Source organism: Oncorhynchus tshawytscha, linkage group LG33 (assembly GCF_018296145.1).
Source record: "Oncorhynchus tshawytscha isolate Ot180627B linkage group LG33, Otsh_v2.0, whole genome shotgun sequence".
NCBI lineage: Eukaryota > Metazoa > Chordata > Actinopteri > Salmoniformes > Salmonidae > Oncorhynchus > Oncorhynchus tshawytscha.
In genome coordinates, this window is record NC_056461.1 from 28,224,639 (window position 1) to 28,241,584 (window position 16,946).

General features: G+C 44.2%; 1 protein-coding gene across 2 annotated transcripts in view; it reads left to right on the forward strand.

The window, feature by feature from the left end:
* Positions 1-16,946, forward strand: part of LOC112231066 (protein unc-13 homolog B) — a 122,520-nt gene that overhangs the window by 62,210 nt on the left and 43,364 nt on the right. The window contains exons 11-17 of one of the 2 annotated variants that reach the window (XM_024397595.2): positions 14,210-14,256; positions 14,383-14,461; positions 14,760-14,765; positions 15,447-15,521; positions 15,638-15,857; positions 16,334-16,561; positions 16,723-16,864. In XM_024397595.2, the coding sequence (XP_024253363.2) occupies positions 14,210-14,256; positions 14,383-14,461; positions 14,760-14,765; positions 15,447-15,521; positions 15,638-15,857; positions 16,334-16,561; positions 16,723-16,864 (797 nt within the window). The remainder of the gene's footprint in view (positions 1-14,209; positions 14,257-14,382; positions 14,462-14,759; positions 14,766-15,446; positions 15,522-15,637; positions 15,858-16,333; positions 16,562-16,722; positions 16,865-16,946) is intronic. The other variant, XM_024397596.2, reaches the window with a different exon arrangement.

The following is a 16,946-nucleotide window of genomic DNA, read 5'->3' on the forward strand; positions in this document are numbered from 1 at the left end:
AATTATTGCACACTGGTCTAATCTGATGTGCCCAAGCCAGATACCTGGCATCTCTTCTTGGATGCTAGTTCATCAATGTCTGGGCTCAAGCTCTGAGCTGAAGAAATCCTCAGTATCGAGCGAAGATGTTCATCAGTCAGACGTCTCCTGTGAGTTGTTTTGGTCATCTTCATCGAGGAGAAAAGTTGCTCGCATAGATAAGTGCTGCCGAACATGGAGAGCATCTGAGCAGCTTGGGTGCGGAGCTGAGGCATTGTGTCAGGGATGAACCGTGGAAACTGTGCGGCGCCCACAGCATCATACTTTGACTTCAGCGTGTCGTTGCACTGGAGTTCAATCAGCTCCATTTGGATGTTGGTTGGTGCATTTTCCACATCAACTGCGAAGGGATTACTAAGCAGTTCAAACTTGCATTTCTGGGCATCGAAGTCGGCAAATCGCCGGCTAAACTCAGCGGCGAGAACACTGAGTTTTTCAGCAAACTGTGCGCATGGGAACACGGCGGTAGAGATCTGCGCTTTTATGGATTGGCAGCAGGGAAAATGGCAAGGGTTTCCTTGCAGCATCTGATTCTCCCACAGGCACAGTTTAGTTTTGAAGGCCCTCACTGCAGCGTACATGTCTGTGATGATGCGCCCCCGCCCCTGAAGCTGCAGGTTCAGCGCATCGAGATGGCTCGAGATGTCACAGAGAAAGGCCAGCTCACACAGGAACTTTTGCTCCCAGAGCTCTGCTGTATCCTTCCCTTTGGTTTCCAGGAATTGACATATTTCCTCACGCAGCTCGAAACACCTGTTCAGTACTTTTCCTCTGCTTAGCCATCTCACCTCTGTGTGATACGGCACGTCTGCGTATTCCGAACCACACTCCTCCAGAAAAGATTTAAACTGGCGGTGATTTAGACCTTTGGCTCTTATAAAGTTAACTACCTGTGTTACTGTGGTCATAACATGTTCCATCTTTAGGGCTTTGGCACACAGTGCTTCCTGATGTATGATGCAGTGGTAAACAGTTAGCTCACCTGCACAGTTCTCTTCCCGCATCTTCTCCCGAACCATGCCCACCAGTCCACTCTTTTACCGCACATCGCTGGCGCACCATCTGTCGTTAATCCAACGAGTTTATCCCACGGCAGCTTTATTTCAGTTACACATTTGGAAACCTCCTCAAAGATTTCCTTTCCTGTGGTTGTGCCATGCATTGATTTGAATCCTAATAGCTCCTCCGTAACACACAGATTTGAGTCCACTCCACGGATGAAGACTGACAGCTGAGCAGTATCAGATGCGTCGCAGCTCTCATCCACAGCGAGGGAGAACGCAACAAAATCTTTTCCCTTTTCCATCAGCTGGTCATACAGATTGGTGGCAAGATCACATGTGCGATCAGCTACTGTGTTCCTGCTCAGGCTCACGTTTGAAAATGCTTGTTTTTTCTCTGGGCATACGAGGTCACAAACCTTCATCATGCACTTTTTCATGAACTCTCCCTCATTAAAGGGCCGGGCTGATTTTGCGATCTCTGCTGCCACTATATAACTAGCCTTTACAGCAGCCTCGCTTTGTGATGTGGCTTTTTTAAACATATTCTGTTGTGAAACCAAACTTCTTTTCATCTCCTCTACTTTCTGGCTCCTTTGAGTCATGTCCAGGTCCTTGTATTTGTCATGGTGTTTCGTTTCATAGTGTCGTCTAATGTTGTACTCCTTACTTACAGCCACGTTGACTCCACAAACAAGACAAACAGGTTTGTCTTTTACATATGTAAACAGATATTCTGCCTCCCACTTGTCCAGAAAGCTCCTGTTTTCTGCCTTTCTTTTCACCATTTTTGGGAAGGGTTAGCTCGCTGACAGTTGTAGCGTCTATGTTGCTATGACTACTGTCACAGAGGAGAGAGCGTTTCTGGGTCCTGTCCTGATTGGCGCGCGAAAACAGCAGAGCATTATGGGATTCGTAGTATTAGTGGTGAATGCGCTGTATAATACCGGCGGGCCAGCTCTAGTAGTAATTTGGTATTGTCTCGCGGGCCAAATATAATTACCCCGCGGGCCAAATTTGGCCCACGGGCCAGAGTTTGACACCCATGATATACAGTATGAGGAATGTGTAGAAGACTAGAAGGACTGGTTTCAGCTGTAGCACAGATTGTTGTTTGTAGTCATGCACTCCATTAAACCAATTGATCCGCGGTTAGATACCAGTGCTGGTCATAATGAACAGGTTACTGTTATAGTAGTGCGGTGTCTTGCGATGCATTCCATTAATTAAGCCATACAGCCTGGTTATGAGGAAGGGGTTGAGACGCATAGAAAGTTCAAGGAGAGGGGCTACAAAAATGATCCGATTTTTATTGCCATTGAGAAAATTGAAAACGAGACATGACCTTTTTCAAGGTCAGTCTCGCAAAAAGACGCATTCCTGTGTTCTAACTACCCGCTATTCAAAGCGTTCTGAACAAATTAAGGGAATCGTTCACAAACATTGGCACATTCTAAAATCCGATGATAGTCTTGGTAATGTGTTTTCGGACCTTCCCTTGGTCGTATTCTCGCTGGGCAGAAATCTCAGAGATCAGTTGCTACACTCTGATTTACCACCCCAAGATATTCCTGAACAACGTCTATTTGCGCCCCTACTGGATGGAAATTACAAGTGTAATGGCTGTGCTCAATGCAATGGCACGTATAAATGTAGATCCTTCAAACACCCACAAACAGGGAAATCGATCCCAATAAAAGGTGTTATTACGTGCTCCACTAAGGCAGTTATTTATCTTATAACTTGTCCTTGTGGTAAAAATTATGTGGGTAAAACAAAGCGCAAATTAAAAGTACGTATCTCAGAGCATCGTAGCACCATTGGATGCAAAAACTTGACTTACCTAGTTACGGCCCACTTTTTGGAGGCAGGCCACTCGATTTCGTCTCTGCGTTATATTGGCATCGAACATGTCACCCTCCCTAGGAGAGGGGGTGACCTTGATAATTTATTGTTAAAACGAGAGGCTGCCTGGATCTTTAACTTAAAGACCCTTGCTCCCTTCGGTCTCAACATAGAATTTGATCTGAAGCCATTTTGGGGATTTTTGTTACTTTGCCATTGTAATTGTTTGTAAGCTTTTGTAGTCTAAAATTAATCTATGATTGTATGCTATCCATTTGTTGTTTGTATGCTGTTCTTTGTATGCCATTTTAATATTTGAGAATTAACCAATGATATTAGGCCACTCTTGGCCATGATTACAGACACCTGTGTCTTTTGACACTATATTAACGAGTCATTCAGCAGTGTTTGTGATTATACCCCGATGAAGACAGCTTGGCTGTCGAAACATTGGTAATTCAATTTTTGCATCTGAGCTCCTAGAGTGTGCGGCTCTCTTTTATTTCCAAGTTTTCTGCTCCGCTAGCCAGCACCTCGCCTAAGTAGCTGTGCATTTATTTATCTTCAAGATTATGAGGAAGGGGTTGGCATGGTGCTGTGTTCCATTATACTGATTGCTATAGGGCCGGTATAAGGGTCAAATGGAAAGAGAGTGAGGACAGCAGGATGGTACAGATAGAGGTGGAGAGAGAGGGGGGATATGGAGAGAGGGAGACTGAGAGCTGGCATTTTCACAGCTTCAGATTAGCTTTGTACTGGAATACATCGCCAGAGGACAGAGAGAAAGGGGACGGAACGAGAGAGGGAATGCACGAAGAGCGGGAGGGAGGGGTACTTAACTGGGACTGAACTGTCATGTGAGCCTAGACTGCTCACGCTTGCCCTGCGCTTGTACATCTGGAATGAGAGAGTCAACACTTCTCCTGCGTCTGTCAATCTGGGTGAAGACGAGCAGTCCAATGTGCTTTGAATGTAGCTCATGGAATTATAAGCACCTGGGGATATTTAACAAAAGGGGGAAAAATTACTTTTAAGATTTGGCGCTTGTCTTCTATTGAGTGGTTTTCCACATGGAGTCAACGGTCCCCACTAAGTGACTTCTCTCGCCGTCACAGATTCTTACAGTATACTATTACCTTTTTCTGCCTTCATGAGGTAAGGTTTATTGAATTTTATGCATCTTTAGAAATGGTATTATTGCATAAAGTTTGCATTTAATATTGCGCTACATAAACTTAAGAGAATGTTTGCTCTCGACTATTCTGACTTTTATTCATGAAATGTATGGCTAATAGAAAAATGTTTCCATAACAATGAGTAATATTGTGCGGACTTGGGTTCAATTTATGTGTATTAAATGATCTGGTATTTAAAATACCTTTTTCTTTGTATTTGAGTATTTTCAAATACACAGTCCAAAACAGGTACTTTTATTTTAGTATAGAATGGTTATTTGTAAAAACCACAGTCTACCAAATTGCATTTGAGAGTATTTTCAAATAATTATTTAAAATTGAATTGTCAAATACTTATTGATAATTATATTTTCAAATAACTGGGTTTAAATGCATGAGAGTGTATCTGAGTATTTTCAAATACTTTCCAATGTTTTTCCAAATTCATAAAATAATTAAATTACCTGTCTTTTCAAATGAAATATATCTGTACTTTCTTCGAATTTATACTGAAAAAAATATTAACGCAACATGCAACAATTTCGTAGATTTTACTGATTTACACTCCATAGAAGGAAATCAGTCAATTTAAATTAATTAATTAGGCCTTAATCTATGGATTTCCGATGACTGGGCAGGGGCGCAGCCATGGGTGGGCCTGGGAGGTCATAGGTCCACCCAATGAGGAGCCAGGCCCAGCCAATTAGAATGAGTTTTCCCCACTGAAGGGCTTTAATTACAGAAATAAGATAAATACGCTTTTTGTGCTTATAGAAGATTTCTGGGATCTTTTATTTCAGCTCATGAAAAATGAGACCAACACTTTACATGTTGCATTTATATTTGTGTTCAGTATATGTGAAAGTAATGTAGATATTTGAACAAGTATTTGAACCCAGGTTTGAAATTGTGATATAGTCCAATATAATTCTGAAATGACAACGTTGCTCCCGTTGCATGAATAGGAATAGAATGAGCAGCCAATTGATCAGTTAAACACGAGCAAACCAAGCCAGACTTTTTTTCTAGGCCACAGAACATGAAGGAAAGAGAGAAAAGACATTGCTCTGGGGCACTCCAGTGACTCAGTCAGAGTTACCCAGACATACCAGCCGGCTCCCCCTCTCCGTGGTCTGGACAGCTTACTGCTGAGGCTGAGCCACTGGCCATTCAGATTATATGGGCTGCTGGCTGCATACATTAAATGGGCCAGGAGTTGTCTTCAGGAGCACCAGCTAAGAACTGCTGTGAAAGTGATTGATGTCTAAACCACATTTTAGATAAACAATGTGTATTTTACCTGGGAATGTCTGTTCATTTTGTCCCTGTTTATTTCCAGATTGTCATAGTTGGGGTGGCAGCGTAGCCTAGTGGTTAGAGCGTTGGACTATTAGCCAAAAGGTTGCAAGTTTGAATCTCTGAGCTGACAAGGCACAAATCTGTTGTTCTGCCTCTGAACAAGGCAGTTAACCCACTGTTCCTCGGCTGTCATTGAAAAGAAGAATTTGTTCTTAACTGACTTGCCTAGTTAAATAAAGGTACAAATAAAAAGATAGTTAATGGATTATGACATGAAATGGCAAAAAAAAGCAATTTAAATGGAAAGTCCATGTCCACCATGAGGATATCTGATTCAGTCTTTTAAACCTCTCCTGTACTTATATTGCTAATAACATTATTGGCTTGATATGTGATTCCTGACAGTCCTGGGCAGCTTTTATAAATGTGCATCACTAACAACAGCACCGTTGGTCTGGCAGCTAGCTGTCTTAGTGCTATTCATGATTATGCCTTCCCGTCAACTGTGCTCTTATCATGCTAATGCACACCTCCAGTACTTGAGTGGTATTGGACAGAGGTTAAACTTCTGGTGGAGGAGAGGGTTACGAATGTTTCCTACCAGGGAGTCCTGTGCGCAAGCTGGAGATGGACTTTAACACCTCTCATGCTTTTACATCTTCTTAGTTGTTCCGTCTTAACAGCCATAGAATTACTCCCCTATCAATTCAGATGGGAGCAAAGTCAATATTGCAGTACTTTTATGTTATAATGTGTTACATTTGAAACTTTTATGTCTATTTTAGTACTAGGGCTATAGAATAAATACATTTGCTTCATAGGTTGGCAAGGAAACATTGACCTTGTTTGCCCCAGCCAAGGTGAATTTGTCTGATCATTTGGGATGGTTTCTACTCTGACTATACATTTCTATTAAGTTCGAAACATAACGTGATATAGAAATTCTATCCACATCCATCACTGTTTATTACAAACTTTAGGCCATCTGCCATAACGAATCCAATGCTCTATCTATCCGCTGTTTCACAGTCACAGTGGAGCCAATGTCTCCCTGAATCCATTTGAGTGAGTAACAACAGACAGAGGCAGTCGTGGAATTTCAATGAATTCCAATGATGGCTGGCATCTCTTGTTGTAGAGTAATCAACATTAGATGCGCTCAACACAAGACCCTCTCTACATTACGAGTAAATATATTCCCCTTGGTACGGTCGATTACTTTTAACATGCTGCTGCTCCACAAGAGTGCTGTAACGCAAATGTCACGACTCACCACAGATCTCTTCAACTAACAGAAAATAGACTGATAGAGACAATCACTTTTGTTAGTGACTGAATGTATTAAAGGTCCAATGCAGCCATTATTATCTCAATATCAAATCATTTCTGGCTAATGATTCACTACCTTACTATGACTGTTTTCAATTAAATGGCCAACAATAAACAAAAATTGCTTCTTAGCAAAGAGCAATTTCTCAATCAAGAATTTTGCTAGCACTGTCTGGGAGAGGTCTGAGTGGGGAGGGGAAAACTGAAAACTAGCTGTTATTGGCAGAGAGGTTTGGAACTCTCTTATCAGTCTATTAACTAATTTACTGCATGGTAATGTTACCATGGAAAGGCCAAAGCTCCATCCCACCAAAACGGACAGAGTTTTCAGGTGGTCTTTTCAAACAGCTCATAGACTAAAAGGGCATTATCATAATCTTTACAATTTCACAGCATTATTCCAACCTCATAGTGTGGAAATGTATATAAAACGCAGAAAAATCATGTTTTTGACTGCACTTGCCCTTCAATGACTTATGGCAATATGTTTTATCTTATTGGTCATTTTCATGTTTGGTATGTACAGTGGGGCAAAAAAGTATTTAGTCAGCCACCAATTGTGCAAGTTCTCCCACTTAAAAAGATGAGAGAGGCCTGTAATTTTCATCATAGGTACACTTCAACTATGACAGACAATTAGAAAAAATGTTCAGAAAAATCACATTGTAGGATTTTTTATGAATTTCTTTTGCAAATTATTACTTAAAATAAGTATTTGGTCAAAAACAAAAGTTTATCTCAATACTTTGTTATATACCCTTTGTTGGCAATGACGGGTCAAACATTTTCTGTAAGTCTTCACAAGGTTTTCACACACTGTTGCTGGTATTTTGGCCCATTCCTCCATGCAGATCTCCTCTAGAGCAGTGATGTTTTGGGGCTGTTGCTGGGCAACACGGACTTTCAACTCCCTCCAAAGATTTTCTATGGGGTTGAGATCTGGAGACTGGCTAGGCCACTCCAGGACTTTGAAATGCTTCTTACGAAGCCACTCCTTCGTTGCCCGGGCGGTGTGTTTGGGATCATTGTCATGCTGAAAGACCCAGCCATGTTTCATCTTCATTGCCCTTGCTGATGGAAGGAGGTTTTCACTCAAAATCTCACGATACATGGCCCCATTCATTCTTTCCTTTACACGGATCAGTCGTCCTGGTCCCTTTGCAGAAAAACATCCCCAAAGCATGATGTTTCCACCCCCATGCTTCACAGTAGGTATGGTGTTCTTTGGATGCAACTCAGCATTCTTTGTCCTCCAAACATGACGAGTTGAGTTTTTACCAAAAAGTTATATTTTGGTTTCATCTGATCATATGACATTTTCCCAATCTTCTTCTGGATCATCCAAATACTCTCTAGCAAACTTCAGATGGGCCTGGACATGTACTGGCTTAAGCAGGGGGTCACGTCTGGCACTGCAGGATTTGAGTCTCTGGCGGCGTAGTGTGTTACTATTGGTAGGCTTTGTTACTTTGGTCCCAGCTCTCTGCAGGTCATTCACTAGGTCCCCCCGTGTGATTCTGGGATTTTTGCTCACCGTTCTTGTGATCATTTTGACCCCACGGGGTGAGATCTTGCGTGGAGCCCCAGATCGAGGGAGATTATCAGTGGTCTTGTATGTCTTCCATTTCCTACTAATTGCTCCCACAGTTGATTTCTTCAAACCAAGCTGCTTACCTATTGCAGATTCAGTCTTCCTAGCCTGGTGCAGGTCTACAATTTTGTTTCTGGTGTCCTTTGACAGCTCTTTTGTCTTGGCCATAGTGGAGTTTGGAGTGTGACTGTTTGAGGTTGTGGACAGGTGTCTTTTATACTGATAACAAGTTCAAACAGGTGCCCTTAATACAGGTAACGAGTGGTGGACAGAGGAGCCTCTTAAAGAAGAAGTTACAGGTCTGTGAGAGCCAGAAATCTTGCTTGTTTGTAGGTGACCAAATACTTGTTTTCCACCATAATTTGCAAATAAATTCATAAAAAATCCTACAATGTGATTTTTCTGGACATTTTTTCTAATTTTGTCTGTCATAGTTGAAGTGTACCTATGATAAATTACAGGCCTCTCATCTTTTTAAGTGGGAGAACTTGCACAATTGTTGGCTGACTAAATACTTTTTTGCCCCACTGTATCTAGTTATATGCATCAGAAACGCCAGTCCAGTTAGACCTTGGTGAAAACTGCCTGAAAAGTTGATGGGGAAAAAGTTCAGCTAACCCTGTGCTCTGTCTAAAACAGAGTTCTCCGTCTGGGCAAATGGCCACAGAAGCACACAGAAAGATGGTGGTTAAACTGACCAGTCTGTCTGTCACTCTGTCTGACGCAGAGACAACAGCACAGGGAGGAAAATTGTGCAGCACTGATTCCCCTCAGCGGGTTGGTGCTTAACAGCATAATGCTACACAGCAAGTGCATAGGGTTGGGCTGCTCCTGCCTGAGCTGTCTTCCAACACCCAGGATCAGTGGGGATAAGAGGCAGATGAATAGGTTAAGCCCAGCAAATAATCCTTGAGTGTTAGTTGGCTGTTGCATAAGTGCATACTAGCTTATTGTCTCACTACAGTGTAGATAAAATCATGGATTTCCATGTACAGGTATATGCCTTGATTTTCAATTACATGCATCTTTCTACAATACCTTGCATATATTGAAGTACTAGTCACTCAAGTCCGATAGTATGGTCATGTCACCCAACAGATTCCCTAGTTATCCCTGTGTCACTCAACCAGCCACACACTGTGTCTAGCAGGGGGAGAGGTCACAGCTATCTACCTCCTCTATTGCAGCTGGTGTGTGCACAATAATGACACTGACTCGGAGGATAGAATTGAGCCGTCAGTTAAGTACAAGGCTGTCTTCTGATCACGTCCTAATTATAGAGTTTAGGCCAGCTGTATGGTCCAATCATTTCCCTGATCCTTCCTTCTCTGTGAGTGAAGAGAGCGGGTAAGTGGCCAACCCACTGATATACAGATCACTGGCCTGATTCACAATGACCCCCAATATCAATGTGTTTTTTTAATCACAATTCCACACTCTGCTTTGCCTCCATAGTCTATCTCTCTGGCGTTGCAGAGATTAAAGCCCTCTACTCCCACTCTCCCATGCCTGAGTGTCTGTGTGTGTTGTCTGTGTGTTTTTATAGAATTCTGCCTGCAATGTACATAGGAATGCATTGGCATGAGCTAGTAAGATGGTTATGTAGGTTGTTTGCAAACCAAATCGAAGCTAAAAATACATTTTCAGTCATCCATTGCAATTAAACTTATCTTGGCTATAGAGACACTTATTTACTTTGTTTTTTCATCATGATCTCACAAGCCATTATAGCAGCAGGAATATGTTCTTGTTTTTCTCTCTCTCTGCTTTCTGGTCTGTTGGACTGAAAAATTAGAATACTGGCAAGCTCTCAAAATGAAGATGTGGAATTATGCAAATGTGTATAAATTGTATTGATTCTCTGAGGGGTTTGTGTGCTGTATGCCAATGACTGAAATGTAAAGGATGAAATGGCTTAGAAGAATGCATAAGGGAAGGTTCATGTTGATAGAAAACAAGCATCCCCCCCCCAAAAAAAATGTTGCACATTATTTATCTTTGTCTTCTCTGTCTCGCCAGTCATGAACAAGGCTCTGTAAGCAGATCAGTCTCTTCTATATCGTCAGGATGTTGTGTGGTCACACAGAGATTCAATCCTCAGGGTGCTGGTCGGCCTCTGAGGATGGAGACCAGTGAAGCCAGGTCCCCATACAGTCCTCAGGGATGTTCTCTAGGGGTCACGAGAGGGGTGTCAGTGGAGGAGATGAACCAAAAGGGACAGAGCCACCTCAGAGTCCACACAAGTGGTCCAAGAGGAGGGAGCTGGGGGGGAGGGAGAGGACTCAGAGCCCCAAGGTGAGTCGCAGCGTGCAGAGGAAGCTCCAGAAGTACCTGCAGGGATCGGAGGGTCCTGTGGAGCCCTCCATCCACCAGCCCCAGGACCAGCACATCCCTGTGGAGATGCAGCAGGACATGTTCATCTGTGGCCTGCAGAGAAACCCCTCCAGTGGGGAATTCCCTGGACTCCACTCCTTCCTGCACAACTGCCGCAGTCACAGAGTGACACTAAACCCACCTGTGGCTGGGGAGATGGAGCTGAACAGGGAGGGCTTCATCAACGCCCCCTGTACTGTACGCACTAAAGGCCCCACCTCTAGTCTCCCCACCTCTCCCTCTGGAGAGAACAGCAGCTCTGAATGTCAGGATGGGATCGGGGTTGTGGGGGACACACACAGGCCTTCTCCTAGTGAATTGAAAGAAGAAGAAGAGGAGAAAGATGAGGAGGGAGAAAAAGGCACCAGTGACATCGTCGAGCACATATTGAAAGAACTGCGAGGGATCAACAAGATCCAGGAGGAAATATCAGACCTGCGGCATTACCTAACCTCTGTGAGGGGCTCTGTGGACGAGGTTTCCTGCTGTGTGGATACAGTGCTGAATGAGATAGGGGAGCTCTGCTCCTATGGAGCCTCAGCACCAGGACCCCAGACCCAGCTCTATCCCCAGACACCTCAGAGGCTCAGCGTCAGACGCGGCAGCCTGGGCAGGCAAAATGCTGTCACAGCTTTCCACAGGAGGGACACCAGTCCTTTACTGGAGCGCCGGCACAAGTCTTGGGACATAGACCCAGTGATGATGATGCCACCCCAAGGGTCACCTAAGAGATGGAGAGAAAGGTTACCTCCTTTCCAACCTGAACTACCCGACCAGGAGAACTCAGACCATAGCTCAGATGTGCCCTGTTCAGGGTCCAGCCTCTCCAACCTGGAGAGGGGGTATGCCCATGATTGCCCCAGCACCAGCTCCCTGTCCTCTGGCCAAAGCTCCAACACTCTGGACCGGGACACCAGGTACCGCTCTGGTAAGGCCGGGGTGTGGCAGAGCGGTTGGGCATCGGCGGACATGCAGCGTAGTGTGAGTGGTGATGGGGGGTGGAGTGGGGAGAACGGATGGAGCGAAGAGGACGTCTGCTCCTGTCTGAACAGTGGAGAGGAGGTGGAGGACCACTGTGGAGGGCCCGGTGGCTGGGCCAGGTACACCACGGGAGAGACCAGCAGCACCCCAGGCCAGTCCTCCCACAGCAGCTCAGAGCACCTGTCCCTGCTGTTCAGCTGCCACAAAAATTCCCCCTCCAGCTCGTCCAGTGTAGTGGACTGGCGGCCGCCCAGACAGCAGGGCAGCAGTGGACACTTGGAGTGTGACTGTTCAGCCAACTGCCCATACTCCCGGAGCTCCGGCTACCACACTGTAGACGCCTACGCTGATGATGTGGGGAGCTGTGGGCCGTCCAGGAGCATAAGTCACTCCACTGTGCTGCTCACAGACTGTGATGATGGCTACCTGGAGCCACACTCTTGCTGTGACCACCGTCCATCCTCATTTGATGCCCTGGACATGGGATCTGCTAGGAGCCTTGACAGGGAGTGGACTGAACAGTCTGTCTCAGGAGATGATGCAGGAGAGTGGGAGTCGGGGGACCTGCCTAGCCCTGAGCCTAAGAACACCCAGCCCCTCAATGTGGGATTTGATGTGAAGAGCATTGAGAAGGCTGTGCTCAATTTCAGGTCAGCTCTGAAAGGGGCTCTGAGGAAGCTGGAGGGGTCCAGCCTGGAGCATGGTAGAGATGACAGTGAGTCTGAAGCAGCTCCCTCTCCTGTCAGACCCTGCTCACCTGAACCACGTGAGGGAGAGATCACTCTGCCAACTGATCACGTCCACTCTGGGTCTCCACTGGAAGAATTCAGTGAGGCCTCAGTGTATGTGGACTGCAGTCCAGACCAAGAGAACCTGCTGTGCTCCCTACAAGCAGCATCCACAAAGGAAAGTACTCACTCCACCTGCACCCCTACTGAATATCACTCTATGGAGCATTTAGAGAGCCGAGAAGCATATCAGACTGATGGAGAACTGTCCAACCCAGAGCTGACACCAGACCACAGTCCTCCTGGAGGGGCTGGGCATAGCCCAGGAGAGTCTAACCTCAGCCCAAGGGGGATAGGGTTAAGTTCAATAGGAGAGGACCATGATGGAGCTGATCAGGATGAGTTTAGTGAACAGGATGTTGTCAGCCCTAAGGAACGCCTTGCTAATCTGCAGCGCATCCTAAAAGAAAAGAGACAGAGACGCAAACTCTCCAAATCTTCCCAAGGATCCCAGTCCACTTTCTCTGAGGAGGAGCTCAATCCAGGTAGCTGTGCACTACGGTATTTGCAAGCCCAGCAAAAAATAAGTAATCTAACACTCGTATTCCTTATGTACCTAAACTTTGACAGATTTTCTACGACTGCATTAGCCCATGATTTATACTAATGAATGTAGTATTACACGATTATGATTGATCCTGCCACCTTGGGTTAAACATTGCCACTATTGATTGCTAGTGTAGTTGATCTGGTTATTTGATGTTCTTTTCTTAGCTATTTATATCCATGAACCCTAATGTTTTCTTTTTTCGTGGATTTTTCTTCCTTCCAGTCGGCAGCAGGGAAGATGACCAGGTTACTCTCATGCCGTTTAAATTAGCTCCCTTTTTAGTTATGTTTTGTTGTTTTCATTCACACAGATATATTTTGAGTTTTGATGTGTTTTCATATCCTATGCACGGTCCCCATGTTTTCCTTTTGGCATACCTTTAGCGGAGGTGTTTAACAGCTTGTAATTTATTGTTGAGGTTTGCTCCTAATGAATGCATTTTCAAATGGCTTTACTATTATGTTTTGATTGAAATAAAATAACCTATTATTTATGTAATTCAAAATCTGAATAGGGTAAAATAATTATGTTCTTGGCAGCATCAGATCAGTAGAAACATTGTGAAGTTGTTTTGTAGATGCCATATTCTGAGCACCAGCTCAGAACTGTTTCAAACGCTGTCAGAACCTCCTAGTACTAGGAGAGGAGCCCTAAGAGAGCCCAGCTACCCAACTCTAGCCCCATACATCTGAGAGGAGGAGGTGCTCAGGAGCTGATGAAACACTTTACCTCAGAGAAAGAGAGATGAAATACGTCTGTCGTTTTTTTTCTCCATGTTATTGCACAACTCCAAAAAGGTTATCTGAAGTACCCCCCCCACCCCCCAAAGTTCTCCCAGTTGTACTTTGAACATCTGCACAACAAAACAAGTTGTTCCTTGTTTTATTTGCATCTGTACATTGTTAGTGATATCGAACAGAAAACTGGTCATTTAAGGTCTTCATCTCTTTCCCGCTCTCATTTTACAAGTACCTCCCTTTTGCTACTGATTTATATATTTTTCTTCTATTTTCGGCTTTTCAGTTTGCCAACAATCATTAGATGCCATGTATGGATCAAATGTGTAAAATGATGTTCTGAATGTGTTCTGTTCTGCATGTACCATCGAAGAGGTGAAACTCAACCATCTGTGTGTCTTTCCATTCTCTATCCTCTGTGTACCTTTTTAACCTATAAGATTAAGTCTTTTAAGTCTTTATAGCTGAATTTGAAAACCTATTGTGTTTTAAATCTTGCAGGGACAAGATGATGAACCCAACTCCAGACAAGCTTGGATCAAGCCAGGGTATATGATGACACCCAAATAATTTCTGTTGATTTAGATTTGCCATGCTTTTTTAATGTGTTGGGGAAAAGTCATGCATCTGTTTCTGTATGAGGACAAGCATATCATTTTGTTCCATGTCCACAGTGGTGGAAGTGGTTTGTTTGGGATTGACAGCATGCCAGACCTTCGTAAGAGGAAGCCTATACCCCTGGTCAGCGATGTGGTAAGTGTTGCCTCCCATCCTTGTCACTGCTTAAAATCTCAGTGCTGTTCTATCTGTCAGTACATGTTTTTCTATCCTGTAATACCAGCACAAGAGAAGCATCTTGATAATTAAGGATTACATTTATAATTTCAGAGTTTGCTTAAGTCGATCTGTTAAAAAAAAAGTGATCGCATGAGGAATCACCAAGATATCACCCAATGAGGCACATGTGAAACCAGTCTTATAATCTCTCTCTCCCCCTCTCTTAAACCTTTAATTATCAACTTGCTTGAATGCAATCATTTTCCTTGGTCAGGCTATGGTAAGTGGAAATAACCCAATTGCCCCTCCCATTTGTAGTCAGAAATGTAAAGGAAAAACTGTATATCAAGTAGGACAAATTGCACTGCTTGTGCAAAGAAATTGTAAAAAATGTGTACTAATGTGCAACAAGGGTTTTATGGTGCAAATAAGTAACCATATGTCACCGTGCAACTGCACTGTGGTGTTCCTACTTGATATAATAACTTAAAACAATATTCCCTTCCTCTTATTCTACCTCTCCCCTTCATTCATATGATAGATTTTTTTTCTGTTGGTTTTATTCTCCACCCTTACATGCTGAACCATGAACATACCATCACTACCAGGGTTTTAACCCAAGCCACCATTGGTAACACACGCACCTGGGTTAAGTGTCTGTTTCTTCGACTGGTCAGTGATGGTTCAGTTCTGCCCATGTTGTCACCTCTTATATGACCTGTGTTGTAACAATCCTTACATGAGTTTTTTCCTTCATCCGCTTTGGTTTGGTTGGGGTGTTAAAGCTCTATGGGCCTTGGATTACTCACCTGGGTAGAACACTCCCTGGGTAAAGGGCCTAACAACTAATTTAAAATGTATTCCAAACACTTACAATACTACACCAACCGTTTGGGGGTTAGTTGAAGGGTTGTTGGTGTGTTACCATGGCAACTAACACTATTTTCCCCTGTCATCCAAGTCACTTGTCCAGGCCAGGAAGGCTGGAATCACCTCTTCCATGGCCGCACGCTCCTCCGTCAAAGACGAGGAGCTGGTGAGTACATCATGGGATACATATTACTCTACTGAGATAATCAAGACTCTTTTCAAAACTCACCAATGTCATATCTCAGTATCCTCACTCTCTGCTCTCTCCTCTCCCGTCTGTAGAAGAACCACGTTTATAAGAAGACCTTACAGGCTCTGATTTACCCCATCTCCTGCACCACGCCCCATAACTTTGAGGTGTGGACGGCCACGACACCCACCTACTGCTATGAGTGTGAGGGGCTGCTGTGGGGCATCGCCCGCCAGGGCATGAGGTGCTCCGAGTGCGGGGTCAAGTGTCACGAGAAGTGCCAGGAGCTACTGAATGCTGACTGCCTGCAGCGTAAGTACAGCACAGTGGAAGTTGGACTAAGAGGAGGTTTGTTTAAAATCCTTTCACGATGACTGAGCTTAGTTGCCTAATGCAGGCAATCACATGATTGACAGTGTATGAAACGTAAATGTCCATTTTGTAATGGATTTGTACTATACAATTTTTCTCCTTATTGACAAGGTTGACACTTTTTTCCAGAATTTGTCTACAGAGTTTCTGGCTCAAACTTTCCTGTTAAATTACTTTTGCTTCATCTCCATCCCAGAATACAGCTGTCAGTGATATGTAAAGTACTGTGTAATTATGGTGTACCATCATTGGTTATGACATATAATTATACATCCACCTGATTTTGGACCGGAAAATAAATAGCTTTAAACAACTGGATACATATCAAAAGATTTGCCAATTTACATTACAATATTCACACACGGTGCCAAAAAGACAGTCCGTTTACTTTAAGTGTGTGGTTTCTGATTGTCTAGGTGCTGCGGAGAAGAGTTCAAAGCATGGGGCTGAGGATCGTACCCAGAACATCATCATGGCCATGAAGGACCGCATGAAGATCAGGGAGAGGAACAAGCCGGAGATCTTTGACGTGATCCGGGATGTGTTTGTCGTCAGCAAGGCGATCCACGCTCAGCAGATGAAGACCATCAAACAGAGTGTACTGGACGGAACCTCCAAGTGGTCGGCCAAGATCACCATCACAGGTGCACAGACACAGGGAGTAATGTCATGGCACTAGTAGTCATGTTCCACAAACTGTTCTGTTCTACTGTAAATAGTCTCTTTCTCTTCCCATCTGACTTTGTCCATGTCTCTCTATTAACATCAACCTGCCTCCTGTCCCACGTCATCTGCCTGTCTGCAGTGCTGTGTGCCCAGGGACTGCAGGCCAAAGATAAGACGGGTTCCAGCGACCCCTATGTCACGGTCCAGGTGGGCAAGACCAAGAAGAGGACCAAGACCATCTACGGTAACCTCAACCCTGTCTGGGAGGAGAACTTCCACTTGTGAGTCTATTTAACCTGGCCCTGTTAATGTCTGGGATCTTGTGTGTAGTCTGTAGTATTCTCTTGTAAAACTGCGGGTCCT